General features: G+C 50.8%; 1 protein-coding gene across 14 annotated transcripts in view; it reads right to left on the bottom strand.

Annotated features, from left to right (window-relative positions):
- The window catches only part of LOC123609612 (tubby-related protein 1-like), a 39,719-nt gene extending 30,328 nt beyond the window's left edge, over positions 1–9,391 (bottom strand). For 8 of the 14 annotated variants that reach the window (XR_006717858.1, XM_045500749.1, XM_045500743.1 and 5 more), the window contains exons 1-13: positions 9,290–9,391; positions 9,127–9,172; positions 8,566–8,698; positions 8,180–8,335; positions 7,402–7,557; positions 6,595–6,696; positions 6,401–6,520; positions 6,013–6,119; positions 2,760–2,765; positions 2,488–2,658; positions 2,176–2,288; positions 714–828; positions 539–637 (exon numbers count right to left, since the gene is read on the bottom strand). Coding sequence is in view for 13 of the 14 variants with exons in the window: in XM_045500749.1 (XP_045356705.1) it covers positions 539–637; positions 714–828; positions 2,176–2,288; positions 2,488–2,658; positions 2,760–2,765; positions 6,013–6,119; positions 6,401–6,520; positions 6,595–6,696; positions 7,402–7,557; positions 8,180–8,335; positions 8,566–8,698; positions 9,127–9,172; positions 9,290–9,336 (1,371 nt within the window). In the remaining variant the exon portion in view is untranslated. Of the gene's footprint in view, positions 1–538; positions 638–713; positions 829–2,175; positions 2,289–2,487; positions 2,659–2,759; positions 2,766–6,012; positions 6,120–6,400; positions 6,521–6,594; positions 6,697–7,401; positions 7,665–8,179; positions 8,470–8,565; positions 8,699–9,126; positions 9,173–9,289 lie in introns of those variants that run through there. The other 6 variants (XM_045500744.1, XM_045500755.1, XM_045500753.1 and 3 more) reach the window with 5 other exon arrangements.
- Positions 9,392–18,860: the final 9,469 nt, after the last annotated feature.

Below are 18,860 nucleotides of genomic sequence, written 5' to 3' on the forward strand. Positions count from 1 at the left end.
AAATGTCACCTTCTCAGTGAGGCCTACTCTGACCACCGTATTGAATATGGAACATGCACACACATCTCTCTTTTCCTGTTTGATGTTTTCTTTTTTTTCCCATACCACTTATCGCCTTCTAACGTACTATACAATTTTTTTGCTTATCACAATTATTGTCTACTGTCCGTCTCCTCCACTAGAATGCCGGCTTCATGAGGGCAGATCTTTGTTTTATTCACTGACATCTTCCAGTTTCCTAGAATAATCCTCAGCACTCAATATACATGTGTTGAATGAATATATGAATGGATGATCTGGGGTAAACTGGAAAAAAAGTCCTCATTGCATTTGTTTCTGTGAATTCAATGACCAAACCCCTGAATTCATTCCACAAGTTTCCAGAATGAATTTGTGACACAGGGTGATGAGTGTGCTCCGGAAGTTGGGTGTGGGCAAGCTGAGCCCCCACCCCCCCAGCTCCCCAGGAGTGGGTCATGGGTGGGTCACACGGGAGTAGGACCCTCAGGGAGAGGTGTCAGGGAGGTGCTGGGCTCACATTTCGCGGCCGGATGGGGACCCTCTCGTTCTCCGTATTCATGCCTGGAATGATGACCGTCATGCGCCGGGGACCTCGGAAGCCCAACACGTTGGTTTCCTGGGAGGGACACACCTGTTAGGTCGGCCCCTGCAAAGCGGAGGGTGCTGCCAGGGGGCCCAGGCCGAGTTCTCACATAGATCACAGCTGCCAGCTCCTGCCGAAGGCGCCCCACATCAGTGCTGCCTCCTCCGCGGTGCGGGTTCTGCCCGTTGTCAAAGACAGTGAAGCGGTTGCCCAGGAGATTGGACCTGCAAGCAGGGTGGAGCTGGGGGCAGGGCTGAGGGGATTCTGTACCCCTCCTCCAAGACCCTTCCTCCCAGCCAGGCAATTCGGAGAGCTTCCTGTGTCAAGGGTATGGGTGTCGTAGGACAGAGCAATTCATGTCCTCTGCCCCACGCTTCCCTCATGAGATCTTCTTTAAAGCTGGATCTGGAAGGACACTGGGCAGCCTTCAGATCTCAAATCCATCTTACTGTGTGACCCTAGGCAAGCTAAACTCTCTGAGCCTCAACTTCCCCCTCTGTAAAATGGGCATAATAACAGTATTTCCCTCATTTGGCCAATAAAAGGATTAAATGGATTAATATTTGGAAATTAGAACCATGCCTGACACATAGGTAGACTGTATGTGTTTATTAACACATAAATAAAAGAAATAAGGCCTGACTCAGGGATTCACCTTCCCCTTCTCAGATTTGCAGTGCAGATTAGAGGAGATGTATGGGGAGACACAGCACAGATATTTGTTTATTCATTCACTTAGTAAATGTTTATTGAGTTCATTGCCAGATATTTGTTTATTCATTCACTTAGTAAATGTTTATTGAGTAGCTACTATGTGCCAGGTGCTAGGAATTCAACGATGAACAAGACAGGCATGGGCATTGCCCTCATGGACCTTATGACCTATTCCAAGTGAGGTACAGGGTCGAGTAGCATGGGCATCACCTGGGTGCTTATTAGAAATGAAGAGGGGCACCTGGGTGGCTCAGTCGGTTAAGCATCCAACTCTTGATCTCAGGGTTCTTGCAACTGAGCCTCACATCGGGCTCTGCTGACAGCGCAGAGGCTGCTTGAGATGCTCTCTGTCCGCCCCCCCCCCCCCACTTGCCCTCTCTTTCTCTCACAAAATAAATAAATAAATAAATGTAAAAAAAAAAAAGTGAAGAATCTACATTTAAAAAAAAAAAAAAAAGTGGTGCCTAGGTGGCTCAGTCGGTTGAGTGTCCGACTTCGGCTCAGGTCGTGATCTCGCGGTTCGTGGGTTCGAGCCCCGCGTCGGGCTCCGTGCTGACAGCTCGGAGCCTGGAGCCCGCTTCCGATTCTGTGTCTCCCTCTCTCTCTGCCCCAACCCACTCACATTCTGTCTCTGTCTCTCTCAAAAAGAAAAAGAAAAGTGAAGAATCTTGCCCCAAACCCAGACCCACTGAGCCATTTTAACAACACTTCCAAGTGATCTGTACACATTTAAAGTGTAGGAACCCCTGGGTCAGGGGACGTTTCCAGAGTGTCCGGTGTGGTGGACACTGCCGGGCACAGGGAGACGAAAGTGACCCGCCATGGCGTTCTTGCGGTCCTGGGCCTCCCAGCCCTACCTCAGCTTCCCAATGAAATTCTCCCCTCCTCGAGACAGATTGGTAGGGTCGCTGGAGATGAGGTAATTGGCCGTCTTGCTACGTTTCCGCTTCCTGCCAGCCAAGAGGAACACCTGGGGACAGGGGGAGACAGGTGACAGAGGATGGGAGGCGAAGATGGGTGAACGAAAGAGAAGGGTGGGGGGAGAGAGAAGGCCTATTTGTCCTGTATCCACCACTCTCCCCCCCCCCCCCAATTTGGCTCTAGCTCCACCCTCAGCCTGGGTCCTGCCCCCTGCCCTCTGTCTCCCCTGCCGCCTCTCCCCTACCCACCTTCTTCTCTGTGTCCAGGTGCAGGAAGTAGGAGGGATACAGGCCCCGATCCATGCCCTTCTTGTCCCGGGTCAGCTTGCAGCGAACTGTCCGGCCCTGAGGGGCAGGCCGAAGCACAAACTCCCGGGGTTCATCCACTTCCACGGGTGGAGATGCGGCTCTCTCCTCCTTCTGGGTGGGGGCACAGCATGTATCAGCCTACAGCACTAGCTCCTCTGCCCTCAGCAGGTCCCCAGAGCTGGGACACAGGCGGGGTGGGCCGGACAACTCACCGCTTTCTGTGTGGGAAGAGAACAGACGGGCCAGCTACAGTGGGCTGGGCCCCTCACACTTCCCCAGCGGCTCAGCAGCCCACGATAGGAGGCTCTGGGGAGCGTGGCGCTTTCTTTTTTGCTTAGCTTGTGGTTAAGAGCCTGGGCTCTGGAACCAGACAGCTTGGATTCAAATCCTGATTCCACCACTAACTCTTTACCCAGTTTCCTTTTTAATTTGTTTTTAATGTTTATTTTTTGAGAGAGAGAGAGTGTGTGAGCAGGGGAGGGGCAGAGAGAGGGAAACAGAATCCGAAGCAGGCTCCAGGCTCTGAGCCGTCAGCACGGAGCCCGATGCAGGGCTCGAACTCACGAACTGCGAGATCATGACCTGAGCCAAAGTTGGACGCTTAACCAACTGAGCCGCTCAGGCGCCCCACCTCTTTACCCAGTTTAACTGTGACTCGGTGTTTTCATCTGAGAAATGCATAAGTTGGGGCTGGACACCCGGGACAGACCTTACTTAATTGATATATTAAACAAACACTCCTATAAAGCCTACCAATGTGCCAGGCATAGTTCTAAGGATCTTCCAAATGTTACGTGGTTTAATTCCCTCCTCAGTAACTACTGAAGTAGTTGTCCAATTTTACTGATGAAGGAGCTGAGGCTCAAAGAGGCTAAGCAACTTGCCCAAGTTCATATAGCTAGTAAGAAGTGTAACTAGGCTTTAAATGCTGTGCAGCCTCCTGTGAGAGCCAGGGCCTTAGAAAGACCTTCCTTCAGTGGACTCGATGTTAAGGGGTGAACTGAGGTGAGGCCGAAGGTATGAATTGCTGTGTTCTAAGTACATAGTGTTACCGTAGTATTAGCTACTGGTATTATTATACTGTGTAGTAAATATTCAGTGAATGTGATAGCCAGCCTTCAAGACGAGCCCCAGTGGTCCTTGCCTCCTGGTATTTACACCCTTGTGTAGTCCCCTTCCACACTGTATCAGGGTCGGTGTTTCTGACCGATGGAATATAGCAGAAGTGGTGGGTCACTTCTAAGTGATTAGTCTAACGCTAGGTCATGAAAGATATCGTGCCTTCTCCTTGCTGTCTCTCTTGGGCCACTCTTTTTTTTTTTAATTTTTTTTTTAACGTTTATTTATTTTTGAGACAAGGAGAGACAGAGCATGAACAGGGGAGGGTCAGAGAGAGGGAGACACAGAATCTGAAGCAGGCTCCAGGCTCCGAGCTGTCAGCACAGAGCCCGACGCGGGGCTAGAACTCACGGACCGCGAGATCATGGCCTGAGCCGAAGTCGCCGCTTAACCGACTGAGCCACCCAGGCGCCCCTCTTGGGCCACTCTTGAGCCCTGAGAGAAGTTGGCTGCCATTGTCATGAGAACAGTCAGGCAGCCCTATGGAGAGGGCCCCAGCCAACAATCATGACAGTGAACCATTCTAGAAGTGGATTCTTTATTTCCAGTCAAGCTTTCAGAGTGACTGCAGACCCAGCTGACATCTTGACTGCAATCTCATGAGACCCCCGAGCCAGAAGTATGAGCCTCGCTAAGCCACTCCTACATTCCTGACTTACAGGAATGAAGAAAATAAATGTTTGTTGTTTTGAGGCACTAAGTTTTGGGGTGGTTTGCTACACAGCAATACAGAGGTAAGACAATGAATGAATAAATAAGCTTATTTTGCTCAGGGAAAAACTCCTCAGAGCAGTTTGGTTGCATTACAACACAGGCTGGCCTGGCCTGGCCTGGCGACCCCGCAGCTGCCCTTCTGCTTCTCACAAACCTGGTGCCGTCTGCCCTCATGTGCTATCCCTCACAAGACGGGGGGACAAGGGACTGCCAGCCCGGGTGTGTGCTACGTGAGAGTCACTGGGGATCCCCGATACGCTGTGGTTGGCTGTTTTTGCTGAGGGCAGGTTGGGACTGTGTGTGAGGTGAGGCTGGTGGCAGCGAGCAGGCCCTTAGCCTGCGGACCCTTGAACATCTTCTCCACTCCGGGCTGCTCCAGAAGAAACTTTGGAAACACAAGACTGTGTTTGGAATGTGATGTGGAGAAAGCCAGAGCTTATTCAAACATCTCCACAGCTGTGAATTTCTAGAGCCTACTGTACTGAAGGCTGTGCCACGGTTATATTCCCCGTGGGAGAGGGTAAACTGGCCTTGCAGTCTATATATCGGTACCTGGTGATGTGGGCCCATGTGAATCGTGTCCCCCAAGACCCGACCGCTCTTGAACAGACTCATAAGCCCACATGGCCGAGCCCCCAGCCCTGCCCTCATGATGCTCTCTCTGCTTGTGGAAACCAATTTCTCAAAGACTTTCATCGCTTTCTTTCTCCAACTGGCCCTCTCTCTCCTGCTTGGTCCCGCCTGTGCATGTCGGTACCTGAGTCCTATTTGTGAGGAAGAGGAATATGCAAACTGTTAACAACCTGTTCTGCTCCTGGAGAATGCCCGGTCAGAATGGATGCTGGTGGGCCTGGGGGAGGGCGCAGGAGGCCCCTGTCAGCCACTGTTAACCCTTCAGTTGCTGGAAGGGTGGGTGGTCCAGGGCGGGTTGGCAGAAAGCACTTGGAGAACTTAGAGCAGTAGCATGCAAATATTCTTACAACTCCTACAGCCAGCCAGTGCGCCCAAAGGTGAGTACACGTGTCCCTGTCTGCCTGTGAGTTCTACCTCCCGGGTACAGAAAATGAGTGTCTCAGGGAACCTGGGGGGCTCGGTTGGTTGTGTCCAACTTCAGTTTGGGTCACGATCTCACGGTTTGTGAGTTCAAGCCCTGCATCGGGCTCTGTGCTGACAGTTTGGAACCTGGAACCTGCCTCAGATTCTGTGTTTTCCTCTCTCTCTGCCCCTCCCCTGCTCGTGCTCTCTCTCTCTCTCTCTCAAAAATAAAATAAAACATTTTAAAATAATTAAAAAGAAAAAGAAAATGGGGTCTCTTCATATTGGGGCTGTGTGAGCCTCTCTGACCACGTCTGATGTTAGGCTGCTGCGGAGGGGAGGGCTTAGAGCCCAGATAACATCAGGCCCCCAGGGCACCAATCCCAGCATGGTGACCCCACAACAGCCTTTTCTTTGCTCACAAGTCTGGTGCCCTTTGTCCTCCTAGCCTGTCATCAGAGAGGGAGTCATGATTCTAACCCCAAGTGACTTCATGGCCCCAGCCCCCCAGCAAGGTTCCACACTCCAGTCCCCCAAACCCAGGCCCCTGCCACTGCTCCCTGAGGACATCAGTCCCCTTCCCCTCTGGGCCCCAACCTTTTTGCCTTTTCCTTTCGCTTTGCCCTTCTGATTGCTGTTCTTTGTCACTTCTTCCTCCTCTTCCTCTTCCTCCTTCCTCTCCTCTTCTGAGCCTTTGGGAGTGCCTGGGCATGGAGTGGGAACCAGCCTGTTAACCCCTTACCCTGTGGAGCACTTCATGGTTTGCAAAGTACATCTAACACCCATGTCTCACTTGGACCCTCCCCACAACCACAAGAGAATCATCCCACGTTACTATTATAGGGGCCTCAGAAAGGCTACAATACCTGCCTTAATAGTCACAGCTATTAACGTGGGCAGGTCAAGATGCCCCCCAAGTCTTCTGACTCCAGGACCCCCAGGACTGCCTCTAGATGTCCTGATACCGGAGGCCACTGCCACCCACCTTTCTTCTTCCGAGCTTTCTCAGCGGGGCCATCTTCCCCCACCAGAAACATGGCTGCTGGGCTCTTCTTTGTCACTCTAGTCGGGCTCATGGAGGTGTCCTTGTCAGCCTCCCCAGACCCTGTGTGTGTGGATGTGAAGGAGTCACCCTCCACCACACCCAGAGTCCCCTGTTCTTCCAGAGGCTAGTCTCACCTTTCTTCTTTGTCTTTCTCATCTTGGTCCCCTCCCCCGCTGGTACCTCCTTCTTCTTCATTCGAAGAGGTTTGGATGGGGGGACAGGGCTTCCCAGGTCCCCTGGAAATGGAGGTAGGGGTTAGACAAAGAAGAGCCTGTTGGGGCTGAAGGCCACCTTCCAACCCACTCATCATGGCCTGACAAGGGCCCAGAGTCTGTCTTCTGCTCATCAAGTTTTAATCCTGAGTCCATAAAGGGCTGGACAAACACCAGGAGCTTATTGGTGTTACAGAATACATGAATGAATGAATGAATGAATGAATGAATGAATGAAACCCAGCTCCCATGCCATCCCCAGAAAACCCCCTCTGGCAGGTGATACAGAGAGCACTCTCTCCCTCTCCCACAGGGGCCCAAGGTGCCAGCTACCTGTCCACCTTTAAACCAGACTGGGGTACCTGTAGGGTGAGGTGCCCAGGCCAGAGAGCCATCACAGCATTTATTCATTGACTGATTTTTACAGTAATCACTTTGATGCTTTTATGGAAATTATAACAATAATTCATACTGAGTTTTTTAAAAAGCTGAAAAATCACAACGAAAACTAAAATCCTCTGCCCTCCCTGGCTCACAGAGCCCCCAGGCAGCCTATGCACTTAAGGACCATCAGGGGGACGACATCACCAGGGAGAGAAACTCTCGTGTCCAGGCGCTGGGTAACTTCTTGATGTGTGAACTCTGGCGTATCAACGAGGCCCCCAAGCCGCTGAAGGACAGGGCTAGTTTTACACGTCTGTGTGCTCCCTTCTCACCCTCAACACTCACCCTTCTGACCCTGGGCCTTGGCCCTCCTCTCCTTGATGCCTGTGGAAGTCTTCTCTTTAGGAGGCTTCTTGGGAGGCAGAGGGGTTTTCTCTTTCTTTTCCTCCTCCTCCTCTTCCTCTTCCTCTTCATGGTCTTCCTCTTCTTCCTCCTCATCCTCTGTAGGCAGAAACTCCTCATAATGGGGGCTGGGATGTGTCCCATTAGCTAGGGGCTCAGTCCCCTCCAGATTGCTGGGAAATGAGAGCCAGAGGCGGGAGGCTCTCCTGGAACAGGAGGGAGTGACCTCAGGCTGCTTGGAGGAGTGAGCTGGAGTTGGGGGGAATGCTAGGGGCTAGGCAATCCTGTTCTGGGGGGATGCCCTTGTCTGTAGCACCTTCCCCTCTCTCTCTCTGGGACTCTCACCTCCTCACACATTCCTGCCTGTCTTCCAGTTTGGCCCTTGTCTGCCCCCGTGACCGCACCTGGGCTGTTTCTCGCTGTTTCTCCTACTTCGCTGCTCCCTGTCCTTGTCTGTTTCTGACCTCCAGCCAGACGCATCTGGGCTACCTCTGGCCCCTAGCTGTAGTTGAAGACAAAACTCTCAACCCCTCCGTGCCTCAGTTTCCCCATCCGGAAATAAAGTGAGTTTTTGTTTTGTTTTGTTTTCTGGCTCAAAGAGAAGGCCAGAGAAGGGGAGGCTGTTTTCCCAAGTTTTCCACCTCTCTGTCGCTGTTCTTGTCCAGCCACTTGGCTCCTTCTCTCCATTGCCCCCCTCCCAACCTTCCCGCCGGCCTCTCACCGTCTACTGCGTCCCGGGCTCGCGCTACCAGGAAGGTTTCCCGCGGGTCGCGTTTGGCCTCGGGGTCTCTGAGGAACTTGGTGTAGACCGTCTGCGGCGTCCGCGCCTCGGGCGGCTGCGGGGCGGGCTCCTCCCGCGACTTCCCCCTCCGCCCGGCTGAGCCGAGAGGCCGGGGTCAGGCAGGGCCAGACCCCCTCCGACGGCGCCCGAGCCCTGGCCGCTGCCCCCTCCGGCTCCTCGCCGTGGGGATCTCCCCTGGCTTTCATTCATCCCTCCCCCCCGGCCCCCACGAACTTCCACCCCGGCCGGCTCCCACCCTTCCATTTCCCTTCCTCTGCACCCCCTCGAGAATCCAGGACCGGCCGCAGCCCTCCCGCGTCCCTCACCCTTGGGGGCACCCCCGGGCTCGGCCCCCCGCCCGCCTCCAGGTTTCCTCCGGGGCTTGGATCCCTCGGGGCAGGGGGACTCGGGGGCTTCCGTCCTTTTCTTCCTCAACTTCTGCCCCTTGGCGGGTCGCTGCTGAGTGGGGGTCAGGAAGAGGGAGAGGAAAGAAAGGGAGGGGGGGTCTGAGGGCTGACCATGACCCTCTAATCTCTTGAGCCGCCAGAAATAACCGCGGATTATCGGGAGGGGAACAGCAGCCTCCTTCTTGGGGTGGGGAACCATGACCCCTCCCGTGCACCATGGCCACCCCCAAAGGCCCCAAGGCCCAATTCCTCCCCTGGACATCCCATGCCCCCAAACATCCCTTTCCTCGAAGTCACACACACACACACACACACACACACACACACACACACCCTACAGGAAAGCCACCTCCAGACGCTGCCGAAGGGGAATGCGTCTCACTCCCAGATCCGCTACCCTGAGGAGGTTTACATACAGTTGAGGCGGGGGTGGGGGGTGGGGGGCTCTCCCTGCCTCATTTCCAAGCAGGGGCGACATACCTGCTTGGGGCGCTGCTGGATATCCGAGCCTTCCTCCTCATGTCCGCTGAGGGTAGCAAAGGAATCAGACTGTCTTCCTCCCCTTTTCCTGCCCTTCCCCAGCCCCTCCACCTGGGCCCCCCAGGGTTCAGGTAGGTTGAGGTGGGGGGGGGCACTTCCGGACCTGTCCGAGGCCCACACCTCTCGGAGGGTGTTGTCCTGCAGCGGCATGGTGCATTCGCCTATCCACACCCCCTTCTCTGGCCACCGTGCAGCTCTAGGAGCCTCCCAGTGCCCCCCCCACCCTCGGCTAATCCAGGCTCAACTTCACCCCACCTCCCGCTGGCTCAAGGGGGTGGCAGCACTGTGGGAGGTGCTCCTGCCCACGAACCCCTCCACCACCAATCCCAGCCCACTGAGGGAAGAGGCCGAACTCCTAAGTCCTTCTCAGACCACCCTGCAGCCTGAAAGATGCCATCACTGTGCCAGCGCCACCCTCCCCTCACCCAGCTTTGGGTTAGAGGTGCTGATTTGTAATTCGCTGGGGGACAGTGGGGTGTGGGAAGAAAATCTTAGATCAGATCCTGTATTTATCTTTATTTTTCATAAAAAATAAGAATTAGGATTTACTAATAGTTAATATATATGGGTCAACAGAAGGCTGCGTATATACAGTACTGAGAAATATGCCTAATCGTGGGCGTACACTTAATTTTTTTTTTTTTTTTTTTTTACAGAAAGGGAACATGCTTTTTTAAAAGTTTAGAGACCAGAGATATGGTATTTTTTGTGCTTTGTGTGTGTGTAGTTTTTTTTAATTTTGTTTTTGTTTTTTTTTTTTTTTAGGTAATCTCTGTGCTCAAGGTGGAGCTCAAACTCATGACCCTACGCATGACACGGAGATCAAGAATCACCTGTGCTACCAACTGAGCCAGCCCGGTGCCCCCCAAAGATATAGTGTTGATGTGATTATCTCATAGGAGGAGTTTGGTTGAATGCTGAGGAAGCCCAGAGGAGGGGCTCCAATCAGGTGTCCTGGAGGCTTCCTGCAGTCTGATCTAAAATTTAAAAGTTGAGAAGGGGCACCTGAGTGGTTCAGTCAGTTAAGTGACCAACTCTTGATCTTGGCTCAGGTCATGACCTCACAGTTCGAGCCCGCATCAGGCTCCACGCTGACAGCTTGGAGCCTGCTTGGGGTTCTCTCTCTCCCACCCTCTCTCTCTGCCCCTCTCCTGCTCATGTTCTTTCTCTCTCTCTCTCTCTCTCTCTTTAAGTCAATAAATACACTTAAAAAAAAATTTTAAAGATAATGAATAGGAGTTCTACAGGTAAAAAAAAAAAAAAAAAAAAGTGGGATAGGTTACCTGGAAAGGGACAAGGTAAAGGCCTAGAAGTGGGACATGGCCAGATGTGTTGAAAGGTTTAGCACTAGGAGGCAGGCAGTCATCTCACGAATGGGTCAGCCCTGAGCTCTGCCACTTAAGGGCTGAACGTCCTTGGATGACTTGCTTAGCCTCTCTGAGCCTCCATTTCCTCATTTATAAAATGGGCTCGACCTGGTAAGGGTATTGTTCCGATTCAGTGAAATGGGCAGGTGGAAAGGGGCATACAGTGAGCACTCAATACTTGGTAATATTATGTACCCCTTTTCAGTGCACGTGTATTTCATCTCTTTCTCCTTTGCATTTACAACACAACTTGACACACGATTGGGGTTCGTTTTTCGAATGGGTTAATGAGTGCATTTTTAATTTCATTTGATTCTCACAAGAGTCCAGTGAGACAGGGTAGAGGTTATTATCTCCATTTTATAGATGGGCAAACTGAGGCTTGGGGAGGAGAAGTGAGTGCTTGGGAAGTGCTCAGGGGCAGCTAGATCCTAAAGTTGCTTTGTTGGGGCTTGAATCCAGATAGAACTCCTGTCAGGGTTTTTGTCCTTAACCTGTGCATGTTTCATTCAGTCACAAGGATTAGAGATGAGATTTAAAATTTTTTTTTAATGTTTCTTTATTTTTGAGAGAGAGAGAGAGAGAGTGAGATGGGAGGAGCAGAGAGAGGAGGCAGACACAGAATCCAAAACAGGCTCCAGGCTCTGAGCTGTCAACACACAGCCCGACCCAGGGCTCGAATTCACAAACTGGAGATCATGACCTGAGACACTTAACGACTGAGCCACCCAGGAGCCCCTAGAGAGGAGACTTAAATGAAACAGTCACACTTGTTTTTCACTTCCTTGGTCCACCTGATCCAGATTTGCCAGATTCAGTCTTCCTAAAATACCACTTCTTCAGCTGACACCTTTGCTCAAAAATATTCATCAGCTCCCTACTGCCTAAGGATCAAGTTTAAATGTGCTGGGTTGGCATTCAAGGCTCTCCCTAGTCTGGCCCTAATCTGCCTTTCTAACTGCATGACCCTACTATTCACACAGCCACATAGGTTTGGGTACAGCCTTCATATTTTCTCTCCTCCAAGCCTTTGCTTCAGCTGTTCCCACCTGGAATGCCCTCTCGATTCTAGGAAACCCGTCCAACTCTAAGTAGTCCTCAAGTCCCCACCTCCAAGATTCCTCAGTTCTCACTCACCTCTGAATGCACGGTAATAATAATAATAATAATAATAATAATAATAATAATAGAATTTATTGACCACCTATTGTGTGTCAGTTTCCTTGTTCCCATTCTTTCTCCACCCTCACGATAACATTTATGAGGCAGACATTAACACCCTGATATCAAAGGGGAGGAAACTCATGGTTGAGAATCGGCCAACAAATATTTCCTGAGCACAACTTTGTGCCAAAGAGTATGCTAAGCCCTGGTCATACAGTGATGGACAAAACGATGTGGTCCCTGCCCTCATGGAGCTTACATTCTGGTGAGGAAGACAGAGAGTAAAGACATAAATACACCAATTAGTCATAACAATCTCATTGCTATTAATTGTACTAAATGCCAAGAAGGAAAAGAACTGGCTTCCAGGAGAACAGCAGACACCATTCGGGCTGGATTTAGAGGACAGAGCAAGCTGTCTGAGAAGAAAAGTTTTTACACTGAGACCTGAAGGGGCACCTGGCTGGCTCAATGGTAGAGCATGCCACCCTTGGTCTCAGGGTTGTGAGTTCAAGTCCCCTGTTGGGGGTGGAGTTTACGTAATAAATAAATAATAAAATAAGTTGAGACCTGAAGGCTTTCAGAGACTAAGAACGAGAGCCTTCCAGGCATAGGTCACAGCTATGCAAAAATTCCCAGCTGGCAAAGCGCTTGGCACAATAGGGCAGTGGTGCCCCCTCGACCAGGGCTCCAAGAGCCGCACTTGAGAGAGTTCCTGAGGATCTCAAACCCCCAGACGAATACACGACTGGGGCTCAGTGCTGACCAGATGAACTGTAAACATCCACGTTCTAACAGTGCTCAGGCTGCTTGCCCCGTTCTCCAAACCAGAGGTGACTACGCGGTCTGCAGGAGAGGTGTGGGCGCGGCGGCCCATTTCAGAGGACGGTGCTCCAGAGCGTGGCCGGCCGATGTGAACACAGAAGCTCTTTTTTTTTTTATTATTTATTTCTGAGAGATAGAGAGAGACAAGTGTGAGTGGGAGAGGGGCAGAAAGAGGGAGACACGGAATTAGAAGCAGGCTCCAGGGTCTGAGCGTTCAGCACAGAGCCTGATGCAGGGCTCGAACCCACAAACCGTGAGATCACGACCTGAACCGAAGTAGGACGCTTAACCGACTGAGCCACCCAGGCGCCCCGAACACAGAAGCTCTTAAGTGAAAGAAAAGATAAATTCATTTCTCAGACCTCTCCTCTCAGGTTGCATGAATCTGATAGATAGTTGCATAATAAAATATCCATTTTTCTTGCTTCTTTTTGTGTTCTGAAGGTTCTCATGAATTAGCACTGGTATCATTTTTTTTTTTTAATGTTTATTTTTGAGAGAGGGGTGGGGATGGAGGGAGACAGAAAATCCAACCACGAATGTGAGATCATGACTGAAGCTGGACGCTCCACCAACTGAGCCACCCAGGTGCTCCTGCAATTGTATTTTTTTTTAATGTTTTTTAACATTTATTTATTATTTTTGAGACAGAGAGAGACAGAGCATGAACGGGGGAGGGTCAGAGAGAGAGGGAGACACAGAATCCGAAACAGGCTCCAGGCTCTGAGCAGTCAGCACAGAGCCCGACGCGGGGCTTGAACTCATGGACCGTGAGATCATGACCTGAGCCGAAGTCGGACGCTTAACTGACTGAGCCACCCAGGCGCCCCCTGCAATTGTATTTTTAAAAAAATACTTGGAGAAGTAATGCAGGTCCAGATCATGATAGGAAGAGACAGTAGCAAAGGAGAATTCAGAAAAGAATAAAAAAGAATAAAAAGACCCTCCTCAGGGTCTCGGAGAGCATGTGTGGGGAATTTACAGACAATGTAAATAATGTTCAGATTTGGGTGAGTGGTGGATTTAGGATTGAGCACCAAGATTTTGGTTAAAATGCAGGTCAGTTTAAGAATGAGAATCAGATCAGGAACACAGATAACCTCTAATACCTTCTTCTCTCTTTTTTTTTTTTAATGTTTATTTTTGAGAGAGAGAGAGAGAGAGAGAGAGAAAGAGAGAGAGTGAGACAGAGAGACAGAGCACAAGCAGGGGAGGGGCAGAGAGAGACACACAGAATCCAAGCACCAGAATCCAAGCTGTCAGCACAGAGCCCGACACAGGGCTCAAACCCACGAACTAACTGTGAGATGATGACCTGAGCCAAAGTTAGATGCTTAACCGACTGAGCCACCCAGACGCCCCTATTTATTTATTTTTAAAAATCATTTATTTTTGAGAGAACACAAACATTTATTTTGAGAGAGAACATTTATTTTGAGAGGGGCAGAGAGTTGGGGGACAGAGGCTCTGAAGCAGGCTCTGCGCTGACAGCACCGAGCCCGATGCAGGGCTTGAACTCACTAACCTCGAGATCATGACCTGAACTGAAGTCAGAGGCTGAGCCACCCATGCGCCCGTGAACATGTTCAGTTTAAATTGCCAACCTGAAGGGCTCTGGCTGGCTCAGTTGGAAGACATGTGACTCTTGATCTTAGAATTGTTTGAGCCCCATGTTGGGTGGAGGGATTACTCAAATGAATAAATAAAAACTTAAAAAAAAAATAAAGTGCCAATTGGACATCTACGTGTGATGTCACGAGGGCAGCTGGATATACGGTCTGGGCTAGAGATGTAACATTAGGAGTCATCAGTCCATACATCATAGTTACAGGCAAACACTTGGCTGAGATGGTTGAGGGAATGAGCGGAGATAGAGCAGAGGAGCAACTGAGGACTGAGCCCAGGGGCACCATGATGTCAGAAGATCCTGGGAGGTGAGGAGGGACCAGCCGAGGATCCTGAGAAGAAGCCAGGGAGGGAAGGAGGAAGAAACGCTGGAGTGTGGGAGGAGGAGAGCAAGCCACTCTGTCAGACCCTGCTGAGGGAGAGGGCGGCAGGTGCAATTTATTGTCCAAGCCCAGACACTTGGCAGTGAAGGGGAATTCTACTCAAAATCACACCAGAGCGGGGCGCCTGGGTGGCTCAATCGGTCAGTTGACTCTTGGTGTCGGCTCAGGGCATGATCTCACAGTTCGTGAGTTCGAGCCCCGCTCTGTTAGCTCAGAGCCTGTTTGGAATTCTCTCTCTCTGCCCCTCCCCCACTTGCACACGTGCCCTCTCTCTCCCTTTCTCTCAAATAAACTTTAATAACAAAACTAAATCACACCAGAGCAACAAACATAAACCAGGGCTGTCCCCATCGGGCACATGATGGGACGGGTCACGGTAGGTGAGCAAGGAAGCTGGTTGCTGGCTGTCCTACCATGGAGGTTGCAGGTGGTGCAGACAAGGGAGTTGCTGGGAGGAGTGGGGTGGCCAAATCCTGCCTGGAGTGGGTTTAAGAGAGAATGTGAAGACAGGGAATGAGGAGGGCTCGGAGAGTACAGAGATGGGGTGGTGGCTAGTGGGTAGAGTTGATTTGAGAGGGAGTTTTTTGTTTTTTGTTTTTTTTCTTTTAAGTTGGGAGAAATAACATATCTGTAAGTTAAAGGGACAGGGAAAGGTGACAGATTCCTCAGTGGATGTAGCTTCTGGTGGGATTGAAAGGTGGTGGGAGTTGGGGGGCCGGAGGGAGGGAGTTGGGTCAGAGAGTGGGAGGTATGAAATGGAGATCCTGAGGGGTTGGTTCAGTGACACAGCAGTGATAGAATCTAGTGGCAGAGGGCAAGTTGAGGACAAGATCAGAGAGGAAAGGATCAGAGGACAAGATCAGAGAGGACTGAGAGGCTGGGCACTGGAAAGGTTTACTTGGCTGCGGAAATCGCCAGGAATTAGCACGGGGACATGAAGGAGAGTCAGCGAGGCAAGACCCCAATCTTCAAAGAACGGTGTAGTCAGATGATAGGAGATTCAAAACTGAGGTCCTTCTTAGGGGGAGGGAGGGACAGATAATGGTCTGGGCGCATCTACTTGTCCTCCAATATGTCTTCTTCCTTAATAATAACCCTCTGATTTGTAGCTAAACATAAGGACACCCAGAAAAAGATATTTTCTGGCTTTCCTTGCAGCCATGTCACCACGTGGCCAAATTTCTGGCCATTGGGATGTAAGTGGAAGTGTGCCTGTCACTTCTGGGAAGTGTTCTTTATGGGAGGGGTGCATCCTTCTTGGTTACTTTTTCCTTCTTGGTTACTTTTTCCTTCTTGGTTACTTTTTCCTTCCTACTGGCTGGCAAGAGGACCTAGCGGCTGGTGCTCTTGCAGCCATATTGGACCATGAGGTAACTTTGGGGGAAGTGAGCTGCGACTGTGGAGCAAGCAGCTGGGAGCCTTGATTTGAGAGAGAGAGAGAGAGAGAGAAAAGAAACCCATCTTGTTTAAGTCACTGTGACATGGGGATTTTCCGTTACTTGTAATCAGACCTAATGCTAATGGCTACAAGTGGAAAGTTATGTTTGGGTCATGCCCAAAATGATATTTAATGCTAGTGGGTATTGGTGGGTGCTAAGAAGCCTTTGAAAGCTGTGGAACAGGATATGAGCTGACAGGAACTGTACATTCAGGAAGGCTGTGGAGAATAAGCAGAAAGCATGCAGGAGACAGCTGAAGTGAGGATGTATAGTTAAGACTTGGCTCAATGACAGCATCTGAAGGATTGGGTCTGGACATGAGATTTTAGGAAGGCTGTGAGGTCGGCATTAAATTTAACCAACCGTTCGGGAACTTGATCATGGTTAGAGTCGGGTGGGGGTGAGGTTGAGGGCTGAAGTTTACACTAGAGTTGGATTTCAGGTCAGAAACAGGAAGAGTTGCAAGGGTGGGATTAAGTGTCACGGGAGGTGTTTGGCACACTTAGAAACGGACAATTAAGGAACGCCAAGGTGGCTCAGTCAGTTGAGTGTCTGACTTCGGCCTGGGTCATGATCTCACAGTTGGTGGGTTTGAGCCCCACCTAAGGGCTCACTTCTGTCAGCAAAAAGCCCGCTTCGGATCCTCTCTCCCTCTCTCTCTCTGCCCCTCCCCTGCTCACAGTCAGTCTGTCTGTCTGTCTGTCTGTCTCGCTCAAAAATAAATAAACATTAAAGGAAAAAAAAAAGAACATTAAAAAAAAGAAATGGGGGCGCCTGGGTGGCTCAGTCGTCCAACTTCGGCTCCGGTCATGATCTCATGGTTTGTAGGTTCAAATCCTGTGTCAGGCGTTGTGCTGACAGCTTAGAGCCTGGAGCCTGTCTGGGATTCTGGGTCTCCCTCTCTCTGCCCCTCCCCTACTTGCTCTTTGTCTCTCTCTCTCTCAAAAATAAATAAGCATTTTTTTTTTTTTTAATGGACATTTAAGGGTCCTGGGATGCAGCTCGTGCTTAGGGTTAATGTTTGATGCAGTGGCTCTCAGGCAGGGCACAAGGACTGGGAGGAGGGGTTGCTCACAGTGTTTAGAGGGAGGAGCTGGAGTTGACGTCCTGTAATGTGGGAAGCAGGCACAGTGGTCCTGCCCCAAATGTCACGCACTCCCAGGAAACGCTAAGGCAGGTAAGGCAGCTTAGGGGAGAAAGAGGAAGCTGGGCAGCGTTAGGCTTGAATCTGCTCTGCCACATTCTTCCCTGGGTGGATGAACGCCCTCGGTTTCTCCATCTATGAAATGGGATAATGACAGAGGCCCTGCAGGGCTGTGGGGAGATTGGTAACACAGTTTGCAGATGGCCTAGCACAGGGCTGGCCGAAGAGGAGATCAACTGGGAGAAATGGATATCCTCAGAGCTCTGGGCAAAGCTGAAGGCAAATCTGGGTAAAACTAAATTTCAGTCTGGGTTTGGGTTACTTTGAGGCTGTGGTGCCCAACCATGGCTGTGAATTGGAATCATTTGGGGGGGGGTATTTTTTTTTAAGTTTATTTACTTTTTTTTAGTAATCTTTACACCCAACGTGAGTCTTGAACTCGCAACCCTGAGACCAAGAGTCGCATGCTCCTCTGACTGAGCCAGCCAGGTGCCCCCATTCAGGGTTTTTTAAAAAAAATGCCAATGTCTTATCTTCCAGAATTTCCCAGTTAATTAGTATGCCATGGGGCTTCGGCAGTAGGGGTTTTAACAATTCCTTAGACAGTCAGAGCCTTCCTTCTATGGTGCCTGAAATTCTGTCTCAATAAAGTAGTGGTTCTCAAAGTGGGGTCCCTGGACCAGCAGCATCAGCGTCACTTGGGAACGTGCCGGAAGTGCAAATTCTCAGACTTCACCATTGACCATCAGCAGCTCTGGGGGTGGGGGGTGGGGGGAGGCTAGCAATCAGCATTCTAGCACCCCTCTGGGGGATTTGAAGGCCCGCTCACATTTGAGAACCACTGCAATACAGCGCTGTCTCCAGGAGTCCCTCAGGAAAAGACTGATAATTGCTTCCCCCTTGGGTAGTTCTCCACACTTCTGTGAATGATGGAGCCACGTCACATGAGCTGTGGACGGCAAGCTCCATGAGGGAAGGGACTCTGAACATCCTGTTCACAGCTGTCCGTCCAGGGCCTGGCACAGAGCCCCTGTTGAGTAACTGAATGAGGAGAGACAGAACTATCTGTGAACAGGAAGGTGAGACCCTGCCTTTCTCTTATTCTCTTGGTTCCACGAACTGAGTCTAGTGTTTCCTGTGTTTACAGATACAGATTTCCGAAACAAATGGGTCCTTAACTGCCTGCCTGTCTGCCTGGCGCTCAGGGGCCAAGACATGGACGGGTCCCAGCACTGGTAGAGCACCGCCCGCAGCCCTTGTCCCTGGTCCGTTTGTGCGTCTCCAGGGTGGTGCATGAGCGCGTCCTGGTGCAACACTTGACAGGCAATTTATGAGATTTTCCCTTTTTATCCTGCAATTGCAAACTTACACGTAACTTGCCAGACTAGCCTAATGAACTCTGCAGTACCCTTGGCCAAAGACCCCATTTGCTAACTGAATAACGGCTTTTACGGGTCCCTTTTACAGGACCAAGCTGTGCATTGGTTGGAAGGTCTCCCTAGTCCTCTTCAATCTGTGCGGGGTTGTCCAGAGGAAAAGTGCTACATGGGATGTTCACTTTCAACTAGTGTGATTTGAGAGTTGCCTTCGGGACTCAACCTCGGGGTAAGAAGCCACTTCCTAGCACATCATCTCAGCTGAATCTCCAGTGGCCTCGGGGATGAGCAGGGACTAGGCACCAACCTAAAGGCAGGCAGGACTCTGCTTGCCTGGCCCCTTAACTGGG

This window comes from Leopardus geoffroyi, chromosome B2 (assembly GCF_018350155.1).
Source record: "Leopardus geoffroyi isolate Oge1 chromosome B2, O.geoffroyi_Oge1_pat1.0, whole genome shotgun sequence".
NCBI lineage: Eukaryota > Metazoa > Chordata > Mammalia > Carnivora > Felidae > Leopardus > Leopardus geoffroyi.